This window comes from Leptodactylus fuscus, chromosome 4 (assembly GCF_031893055.1).
Source record: "Leptodactylus fuscus isolate aLepFus1 chromosome 4, aLepFus1.hap2, whole genome shotgun sequence".
Classification (NCBI taxonomy): domain Eukaryota; kingdom Metazoa; phylum Chordata; class Amphibia; order Anura; family Leptodactylidae; genus Leptodactylus; species Leptodactylus fuscus.
In genome coordinates this window covers 207,259,137-207,270,942 of record NC_134268.1, presented here as the reverse complement: position 1 = coordinate 207,270,942, position 11,806 = coordinate 207,259,137, and the positions used below count along the sequence as shown (strand labels likewise).

Here is an 11,806-nt window from a genome sequence, read left to right as displayed (position 1 = left end):
CGGATTTTAAAATCGATCCTGAAATCTCAAGACCGGCTCAACCCTACTCCATAAACATAAAGTAACTAGGGTTGAGCGATCGGGATCGGAAAAGATTGGATTCCGATCGGCAATCGAGTAAATTTCACGATCGGGATCGGATGGAAAATTATCGGAAAACAGATTTTAAAATCGATCCTGAAATCTCAAGATCGGCTCAACCCCAGTTCAGACCAAAATGAGGATAGCTCGAACCCGAGACAAAACAAATCTTCAGAGGTTCACCCATCTCTAGTATTGGGATACTAAACATTACACCTACGGGAACTTTTATGGCCTCCCATTCTAAATCCATAGGAGTTAATATGGAGCTGTTCACCTCCACCCTTCTAGGAAGGCCTTTTACAAGATTTTGGACGTCTGGGGAAATTTTTTGACGTTCATCCAGAAGAGCATTTATGAGGTCAGGCATTGATGTTGTATGAGAGGACCTGGTTCGCCATCTCCATTCTAGTTCATCGCAAAGGTGATGGATGAGATTGAGGTCAGAACGCAACTCAGTTCTTCCACACCCAACTACTCCAACCATGGCTTTATGGACCTTGTTTGGTGCAGTGGGGACACAGTCATGCTGGAACAGGAAAATGACTTACCAAACTATTTCCACAAAGTTGGGAGCAGAAAATTCTCGATCTTCTGAAGCATTAAGATTTCCCATCACTGGGCCTAAGAACCCTACCGTGTAACTACTGCAGAGAGATCGAGAGACAAGTTTACCATGGATCAAGAGATTTCCATAGAAGGTTGCATGTGTATGGTTTGATTCAAAGCCAGACTGTATGAATCTATATCCCACTATGGTACTACCCTAATGAGTTGGTCAACGAAAAGTTATTATGGACCTTTACGCCATGATCCCTTAAAACAAGAAGAAATAAAATAGAATTTTTGTGATTTGACAGCAATAGACAGCCCAAGACTGCCGAGCTGAGAGCAGAGAACCTCATGAACATATTGGGGAGATTTATCATGCCTTGTACATTTTTGTGCACGTTTGTAGGTCCTTGCCACTTTCCTGAAAGGGGGTGGGGAAAAGAGTGTGGTGGGGTGGGGAAAAGGGTGTGGTGGGGTGGGAAAAGGGGTGTAGCAGGGGTGGGAAAAGGGGTGTAGCAGGGGTGGGAAAAAGGGTGTGGCAGGGATGGGAAAAAGGGTGTGGCAGGGGTGAGACCTAGTCCCACCTGAATTATAATCATTTACCCCAGTTTACTGAAGGCACAGGGCCAGAGAAGAGTGAACCTGATTTATGAGGAGGTGTCCTAAATGAGGCGCACCTTCCCCTGATCTATGGTATAGGAAGACTGGTATTGAAAATTCCTTATAGATTCTTATTAATCTGCCCTATTGGATGCTGATTTAATGGAAAGTGTCCAAAAAGGTAGAACTGGTGGAGGGGTGAAAGGACCTCTTTAAAAAAAAAAAAAACATTTCTGGGTTTAGTAGTCATGTGGGTGGTCCTACGCAGTGATTGGCATTGATACCTCTGTCAGACCCCCACCAATCAGATATTGATGACCATAAAGACCAGTCATCAATAATCAACTTGCAGAAAACCCCTTAGTTATCATCAGTTCCCTTTTCTTCCAGGATAATGTTATTCTTGAGGTCACTGAATGACAATAAATGATGAAAATTTCTGAGCTGTCGATCCCAAAGTATATAATAAAAACTTACTGACCCTGCTATGTCTCCATGCAATAGAAAATAAATGAAAATTGCAAGTAAAGACATGAGGTATGAATAAGATGTAACAAGTCACCATGGGGCTCCATAGCAAAAGTTATAGGGGCCCACTATACTACAACCAACTTCAGCAGTAACATCAGGACTTTAAAAGAATGTGATTATTGTGGTCTCCTTTATAGACAGGGATAATGCAAGAGATATTACAATACAGAGATAATACACACAGTGATGTCACAGTACGGGGATAATACACAGTGATGTCACAGTACAGGGATAATACACAGTGATGTCATAGTACAGGGACAATACACACAGTGATGTCACAGTACAAAGATAATACACACAGTGATGTCACAGTACAGGATAATACACACAGTGATGTCACAGTACAAGGATAATACACACAGTGATGTCATAGTACAGGATAATACACACAGTGATGTCACAGTACAGGATAATACACACAGTGATGTCACAGTACAGGGATAATACACACAGTGATGTCACAGTACAGGATAATACACACAGTGATGTCACAGTACAGAGATAATACACACAGTGATGTCATAGTACAGGGATAATACACACAGTGATGTCACAGTACAGGGATAATACACACAGTGATGTCACAGTACAGAGATAATACACACAGTGATGTCACAGTACAGAGATAATACACACAGTGATGTCACAGTACAGAGACAATACACAGTGATGTCACAGTACAGGGATAATACACACAGTGATGTCACAGTACAGAGATAATACACACAGTGATGTCACAGTACAGGGATAATACACACAGTGATGTCACAGTACAGAGATAATACACACAGTGATGTCACAGTGCAGAGATAATACACACAGTGATGTCACAGTACAGGATAATACACACAGTGATGTCACAGTACAGGGATAATACACACAGTGATGTCACAGTACAGGGATAATACAAACAGTGATGTCATAGTACAAGTACAGGATAATACACACAGTGATGTCACAGTACAGGGATAATACACACAGTGATGTCACAGTACAGGGATAATACACACAGCGATATCACAGTACAGGGATAATACACACAGTGATGTCACAATAGAGGGTTAATACACACAGTGATGTCACAGTACAGAGATAATACACACAGTGATGTCACAGTACAGGGATAATACACACAGTGATGTCACAGTACAGAGATAATACACACAGTGATGTCACAGTAGAGGGATAATACACACAGTGATGTCACAATACAGAGATAATACACACAGTGATGTCACAGTACAGGGATAATATACACAGTGATGTCACAGTAGAGGGATAATACACACAGTGATGTCACAGTACAGGATAATACACACAGTGATGTCACAGTACAGAGATAATACACACAGTGATGTCACAGTACAGAGATAATACACACAGTGATGTCACAGTACAGAGATAATACACACAGTGATGTCATAGTACAGGGATAATACACACAGTGATGTCACAGTACAGGGATAATACACACAGTGATGTCACAGTACAGGATAATACACACAGTGATGTCACAGTACAGGGATAATACACACAGTGATGTCACAGTACAGGGATAATACACACAGTGATGTCACAGTACAGAGATAATACACACAGTGATGTCATAGTACAGGGATAATACACACAGTGATGTCACAGTACAGAGATAATACACACAGTGATGTCACAGTACAGGGATAATACACACAGTGATGTCACAGTACAGAGATAATACACACAGTGATGTCACAGTACAGAGATAATACACACAGTGATGTCACAGTACAGAGATAATACACACAGTGATGTCACAGTACAGAGATAATACACACAGTGATGTCACAGTACAGGGATAATACACACAGTGATGTCATAGTACAAGTACAGGATAATACACACAGTGATGTCACAATAGAGGGTTAATATACATACTCATGCACAGTACAGAGATAATAAACACCCTGTGTACAGTGTGACATTAGACCCCCCCCCCCCTTCCTTACTTGTTGGCCCCCTAGCAGCTCCTATGTCTGCTCTCCCTGTAGTTACACCAGGTCTATGAGGCACCTCACATGCAGATCTGGTCCCTAAATCACTTGGCCTCTCCCCCAGCCCTCTTTGCAGTCACCCCTGTGGTGCAGCAGACGTCCTGACAGCATAGCCCTCTATACATCATTTCTGAAATCTTCTCCTAACACAGTAAATTCTAAAGTTCTCTGTTTATTTAAGAAAAAACACAAAAGTTGCAACATCTTGCAGCATTCCTCTCCTGAGCAGGATTTAATCTCTGACCTCCAGCACTTTACAGACATAAATCTGGGGCCGCTGCGTCTAATGTGAAAACCTCCTGCGTTTAATGACACCCTGATGGGTTTTGGCCTCCTCTGTGATGGATCCCTCCATGCTGTCATGGTCATCCTCGTGAATTCTGCCTCTCTGCTCACTGATGGAGTGCAGTGGGTGCTGAAATCTCATTTGGTTACATTGTATTTCTGCTTTGTATCAGCACACATGCGTCATGGATACATTGTTGCAGTGTGGGGATCTGGCAGGGGTAAGGGGGAGCAGGCAGGGGTATGGGGGATGCAGGCGAGGCTGTAAGGACAGAGTTTGGCTCAGGGCTGGGGGTTCTGCTGACACCCCATCCTAGTGTATGTCTCAGCTCAGTGCTCAGGCTCAGGCTACTCCTCCTCCTCCTCTATGTCTCCAGCCTGCCTGGGAGGGGGCTCAGCTGTGAGCTCCTCTAGCTACAGACAAGTCACAGAGAGTGAAGTGGATCTGGAGAGAAAAGCAAGCAGCAGCCACCCTGGGACTGATCCTGCTCTACCATGATACCATATCAGGCAATATAGCAGGAGCCGCCGCCTGGATGTAGAGCAAGCTTGTGCTGGTGCAATATTCTGCAGAATTCAATCTCTCTTTTTCTTTACTTCTACTTTATTCTTCTGTCTTTTCCAATGGTCCAAAACAACATGTCCAAGACCCCCTCAGCCTCACAGGAGATCCACATGGATGTACTGGAGAACCCTAATATACAGGTAGAGGTCACATTCTATGGTCATGTAATGCTACATTGTATTCATTCATGTATATGAAGCTAGGCTGCACAGTCCATTCATCTGTCGTGTCCGCATCTGTCGTGTCTGGAGAACTACAAATCCCAGCTAGGTCATCTGGGGACTTGCAGGCTGTCGACTGTTACAAAGTTTCCTAAGTGTCAGTTACGTCTTTAGTGTATTGTTTAGGTTTCCTATTGTGCGATGTTCATTGTTTCGAGGGTTTTTAATGCACGTTGGGACTTGTAGTCCCTGCAGGAGCTTCGTAGCCACCTGTTGCCTATGCCAGGGGAGCGTGCGGCTGCTCAGAGGATACATTGTGGAGGCCAGTGATTGTTCTAGATACATTTATCATATAGGGCGCTTTGGAGGAGACTGAAATACTCAGCAACCTGGTCTGTCTAAATATAGTTCAAGTCAAGCAGGGTATATATCATTTATAGTGGGGAGATGAGGAAATCTGGCTGTATTCACACTTACTATTACCTGCAGATCCCAGTCTTTTGGCATTGATAAGTTGTGATAAGTTTATTATTGGATACTTCATAATCTATTTTTTCGATCATTGATGTTGATAGAAAAATGGATGCAAACCCGCCTTGTTATGTATGGGGTACATGGTGCAGGGCTAAAGGATATCAGTCACCAGCGAGGTGAATTTACAAGCAGCAGATTTGCTAGAAATTCCTTTCAACTATATGTGCTTGCCGCCGGAACACATGAAAGGAATTGGCGTTCCGCTGCAGAAATTTTTGCAATAAGTCTGGAAGCACATGAGATATCTGAATGAGTCTGCACTCCTTTAGTGTACCTCCAATCATAAAGCCACTTGTCATAAATGAATAATACATGTGAAGATAAGAAATTTTGTCATATATCTTGTTAAAGAAATCTGCTTCCTTCTCCTCTCAACAGGTTGTTACTTTTTACATAGAAGTCTATGGAGGGGGGGGAGAGAGAGAAAGACAGCTATAAGAACTTGAGTTGTTCTGCTAATCACTCTGACACAATAAATCCGTTAATAGCCTATTCCTTCCCTTCCGCTCTCCATAGTCTTCTTAAGTCAAGATAAGGAGGGGCTTAATAGAGCTTGATTGTTAAAAAGATAAAGTATAAAATCATTGAATACAGAATAATTGAATAAAAATATTTCATGATCTTAAAGCTTATCTCCAATTATAAAACAACTTTTCATAAATAAATGGCACAGGTCAATAGAAGAAACTTTGTAATAGATCTTACAAATAGAATAGAATTTTTATTTAGAAGTCTATGGAAGGGAGGAAGGAGGCTGGTGAAAAACACACACAAATAACTACAGCTGCCACAATGTGAGTGAGGGCGCTCATCTCACACTGCTGTATATTCAAGATAAGACTCTACCATTGCACAAAATGAGGCAGTAGTTCTGCTGGCAGGAGTCTCCTTCTCCTCCCTTCTCCATAGACTTCTGATCCTGTAGAGGTCTTAGTGAGGGTAAAGATGAGGAGAGCAGACTCATAAGTGGAGAAGGAAACAGATTTCTTTTATAAGATATATTACAAAGTTTCTTATATTCCCCTGTACTGTTCATTTATGGAAAGCGATGTTGTAATAAGAGGTTCATGTCATACTCTGCACAGCATGTATCTGAGGCATCTTTGCTCTTCTGTGCTCAGGTTCTCTTGTTTTTATGCAGTGTGGGACCTTTTTGACCCTACGTATTCCTGCATTAATAGAACAAGTCTTCATACTTTGATAGGCCGGGGTCCGAACATTAGGATTGCTTCTTGGTTGTCCTTTCGACTTGACAAGAGTCACTACTATAAGTAGCCCTTCACTATGAGTGATAGCGACGCTGAGTGCAGATGACAGAAGGGCGTGCAAGGAAAAAACACCATTGTCCGATTTTTTGTGAATTTAAAATTTGGATTTATTACAATTCAGAGTTGCAAATTATGGTGCAATCCGAGGAAAAAGCTAAAGTAATAATGGAAGTCCTAATGGGTCAATGTTTTAATAAGTATTGTCAGACTGTGGTTCTTTGGGTCCACCAGAAAAAATGATTCTGACTCACCATCAAGCCCACGGAAATAGACCAGAGTACCCTTCAAGTTTGTGTGTCTTCTGCTGGGTCATTATTGGGATAGAACCTGGGCCCACCAGGGATCCGCTTGGACTTTGGTGGACCAGTTGTTGTGGAAAAAAATCAGCATTTGTCTCCCATTCAGGAAGATTTCAGGCAGAATTTGGAGCTGATTTTGAAGCAGAATCTACCTCCAATCCAGCTCCAAATTCCAAATTTAGGGTTTGCTTCGAGTACTATGGCTTCCTCCAAAGACATATTGCATTGAGAGTTTTGATTGTGAGCCGTATAAGGGACAATAATGACAATATCTGTAAAGCGCTGCAGAATAAGTTGGCTCTATATAAGATAAATTATACAGTATGGACTAAAGTTCTCCAAAGCAAACTTGAGTTCACGTATAGTCAGGAAGACAGAGCAACCACAAGAGAGTGACGTGTCTTCTACAGCTCTGACCACCGGACACCAATGGTACACCAAGTCAGTTAAAAAGTGAGGAAAGGTCTTCTATGGGACAATTCTCACCTGTACAGTGATCCATCCAGTGGCGTAACTAGGAATGAAGGGGCCCCGTGGCAAACTTTTGACATCCCCCCCCCCGACCGACGTCGAAGACCTCGACTGACCCCATCCTCCGCATTCCTGCGCGCTCTATTATGTCTCTTAGTGGCCCCTGCACACAGTATTATGTCCTTTAGTGGTCCCTGCACACAGTATTATGTCCCATAGTGGCCCCTTCACACAGTATTATGTCCCATAGTGGCCCCTGCACACAGTATTATAACCCAAAGTGGCCCCTGCACACAGTATTATGCCCCATGGTGGTTTCTGCACACAGTACAATGCTCCATAGTGCCCCCTGCACACAGTATTATGCCCCATAGTGACCCCTGCACACAGTACAATGCTCCATAGTGCCCCCTGCACACTGTATTATGTCCCTTACTGGCCCCTGCACACCTTATTATGCCCCATAGTAGCCCCTGCACACAGTATTATCCCCCATAGTGGCCCCTGCACACAGTAGTATCCCCCATAGTGGCCCCTGCACACAGTAGTATCCCCCATAGTGGCCCCTGTACACACTATTATGTCCCACTGTGGACACCCATAAATAATTATTATACTCTGGGGTCTGAAAAGACCCCAGAGTATAATAATCAGAGACCTGGGGGAATAAAAACATAAAAAACTACTGTTTCTTACCTGTCCCCCGGCTCCTATGCTGTTGGCATCCACTGTCGGCCTTCTTCAATGACGTCGGACGTCACATGACCCGATCCAGCCAGGATCTGTAAGTAAATAGGGCCCGTTACTGGCTGGAGTAACTCCAGTGGTAGCGGCCTATTAAAAAAAAAAAAAAATGCAGCGGTAGCGGCTGTCACCGGGCCCCCTAATGTCCCGGGCCCTGTGACAGCCGCTTCCACTGCTACCACGGTAGTTACGCCCCTGGATCAGTATGACATTCTGTATTAAAAAATACTCCTTCACTTTCAGTAGGATTTACAGTCCAGGGAATTTCTTGTGTCATATTGTGACGATGAGACCAGTCCGGTCTTGAAACATGTTAATGCATCAAATAAATTTCTCCTATCGATCCTACTAATTGGTGAAGAACTCCTCGTCTTTCAACACAGCGGGATAACTCAGTTTTTTCATGCAGAGTGTTGATGTGCTAGCATGGACCTGCGGGACCGGGGAAGACGGGTTATACAAGTCAGGCCAACACTTGACTTAGGTCTGGTTCACATCTGCGTTCAGTGTTGCATTCGGGGAGTCCGCATGGGGAACGGAATACCGAACGCATTGATAAGCGGTGAGATTATGAAAGCACACGGACCCCATAGACTATAATGGTGTCCGCACAAATTATGCGGAGAGAAAAGTACTTCAGGAACTATTTTTCTCTCCGTATGACTCGTGCGGACACCGTGCAGAAAACCCATTCTAGTCTATAGGGTCCGTGTGCTTTCTTTACTCACCGCTGGCTAATGCATTCAGTATTCCGTTCAGGGGGTCCCCATGCAGACTCCCCAAATGGAATACCGAATGCAAATGTGAACCAGACCTTATTTACATCTTATTTGGATCTGCCTCTTCACCTACTGAGTAAGGGCTCGTTCACATCTGCGTTGCCCTCTCCGTACTTGAGGTTTCCGTTTCCTGCATAAAACAGAGCAGGAGATGGAAACCTGCAGGAGTCTTTCTCACCCATTCATTTGAATGGGTGAGAAAGCTGTCCGGCCGTGAGCGGCGGTGAGCGTTTTGTGCTCTCCGCTGCGAAACCGGGTTTTATAATCCGGACACAGAGTCGGACATGCAGTACTCTGTGTCCGGATAAAAAAAATCCGGTTTCGTGGCGGAGAGCCTAAAACGCTCACCGCCGCTCACGGCAGGACCCGGTCTATGGTTTCCGTCTTCTGGCATGTAGAAGACGGAAACCATAGAACGGAGACCCTGAACGCAGGTGTGAACCTAGCGTTACCCTGAATTTACCCTCCAGTTTTTCCTCCCTCCTAGTACAGTGGGTCTATCCAGGACCAGGTAAATTCATAAGCAAAGATCCATTATATCCATTATATACTGTATACTATTCGACGAGTTAAAAGGGCTATCTGTTTTTGAGATTGATGGGTGTCAGACCCCCTCCCCCAAAATCACAAGTGTGGAGGGTGAGAGAGCTGCTCCTCGCCATACAGACTGTATCAGTGACTGTAGGTCCTGGCTACCCCATTGTGGTATCCATTATATAATGGATACTGAAAACATGATGCAAGTGGGAACAGAGCCGGAGGGCCCTATTAGATTATCAGGAATGAAGGCATCTACGGACACTTATTCCTCCTATTCAGCCTGTCTAATAGGGTCACCGATCACCCAGGCCAAAAATACACTCACCGGCCACTTTATTAGGTACACCATGCTAGTAACGGGTTGGACCCCCTTTTGCCTTCAGAACTGCCTCAATTCTTCGTGGCATAGATACAACAAGGTGCTGGAAGCATTCCTCAGAGATTTTGGTCCATATTGACATGATGGCATCACACAGTTGCCGCAGATTTGTCAGCTGCACATCCATGATGCGAATCTCCCGTTCCACCACATCCCAAAGATGCTCCTCTATTGGATTGAGATCTGGTGACTGTGGAGGCCATTGGAGTACAGTGAACTCATTGTCATGTTCAAGAAACCAGTCTGAGATGATTCCAGCTTTATGACATGGCATTGCATTATCCTGCTGAAAGTAGCCATCAGATGTTGGGTACATTGTGGTCATAAAGGGATGGACATGGTCAGCAACAATACTCAGGTAGGCTTTGGCGTTGCAACGATGCTCAATTGGTACCAAGGGGCCCAAAGAGTGCCAAGAAAATATTCCCCACACCATGACACCACCACCACCAGCCTGAACCGTTGATACAAGGCAGGATGGATCCATGCTTTCATGTTGTTGACGCCAAATTCTGACCCTACCATCCGAATGTCGCAGCAGAAATCGAGACTCATCAGACCAGGCAACGTTTTTCCAATCTTCAATTGTCCAATTTCGATGAGCTTGTGCAAATTGTAGCCTCAGTTTCCTGTTCTTAGCTGAAAGGAGTGGCACCCGGTGTGGTCTTCTGCTGCTGTAACCCATCTGCCTCAAAGATTGACGTACTGTGCGGCGTTCAGAGATGCTCTTCTGGCTACCTTGGTTGTAACGGGTGGCTATTTGAGTCACTGTTGCCTTTCTATCAGCTCGAACCAGTCTGGCCATTCTCCTCTGACCTCTGGCATCAACAACGCATTTCCGCCCACAGAACTGCCGCTCACTGGATGTTTTTTCTTTTTTGGACCATTCTCTGTAAACCCTAGAGATGGTTGTGCGTGAAAATCCCAGTAGATCAGCAGTTTCTGAAATACTCAGACCAGCCCTTCTGGCACCAACAACCATGCCACGTTCAAAGGCACTCAAATCACCTTTCTTCCCCATACTGATGCTCGGTTTGAACTGCAGGAGATTGTCTTGACCATGTCTACATGCCTAAATGCACTGAGTTGCCGCCATGTGATTGGCTGATTAGAAATTAAGTGTTAACGAGCAGTTGGACAGGTGTACCTAATAAAGTGGCCGGTGAGTGTATCTCCCTCACCATCCCTACATCACCCGGTGTGATAAGTATTGTGCTACCATAAAACAATGAAAGTACAGGCCAGTGCTCTACCATCGATCTACCCACACAGCTCTGCATCGGTCTGTGTGATTGGTGAATGAGCGCCGATCGGAACGATTTAAAAAATCTTTAGGTTTAATACAGACTTAGAGCAGGACAAGCCACGTACAAAAACTCCACTTTAGTTTTGTTCACTGATATTACATATTCTAAAATTTCTGAGGCCGAGAGCTCCAAGTAGATTCTGTACGGATGGGTCAAGGATCCAGAGGCCGCAATATCCAGTTATCGCTCTCTCCGTTACTATATGTTACCTCCACTTCTCAGGGCAAGTTCACACTGGGTTTTATGGTCAGGATTTTGAGGCCGTATCCGCAGACAGATGTCTTTTCAGAGTCGCGGAGGAGAGAATACCTTGCTGCCTATATTATGTAAGTTACAGTATAGTCATAGAGAATTCTTTGAAATTATTTGTCTTCAGTGCCATGATTGAATTGTCGGCATGGCAACTATCACATGATACTTTATCTGTAGGCTGCAGAACGGTTTAAGTAAACATCATGTACGGTATAATGTATGTAATGTATGGCGGTACAACAATATCTCTGCGTGCGCTTACCTGGAGGGTATCTATCTATCTATCTATCTATCTATCTATCTATCTATCTATCTATCTATCATCTATCTATCTATCTATCTCCTATCTATCTATCTATCTATCTATCTATCTATCTCCTATCTATCTATCTCCTATCTATCTATCTATCTATCTATCTATCTAT

General features: G+C 44.0%; 1 protein-coding gene across 2 annotated transcripts in view; it reads left to right on the top strand.

The window, feature by feature from the left end:
* Window positions 1-4,527: 4,527 nt before the first annotated feature.
* Window positions 4,528-11,806, top strand: part of CACNB2 (calcium voltage-gated channel auxiliary subunit beta 2) — a 207,039-nt gene continuing 199,760 nt past the window's right edge. For both annotated transcript variants that reach the window (XM_075271719.1, XM_075271724.1), the window contains exon 1: window positions 4,528-4,787. In XM_075271719.1, the coding sequence (XP_075127820.1) occupies window positions 4,707-4,787 (81 nt within the window). In that variant the 5' untranslated portion in view covers window positions 4,528-4,706. The remainder of the gene's footprint in view (window positions 4,788-11,806) is intronic.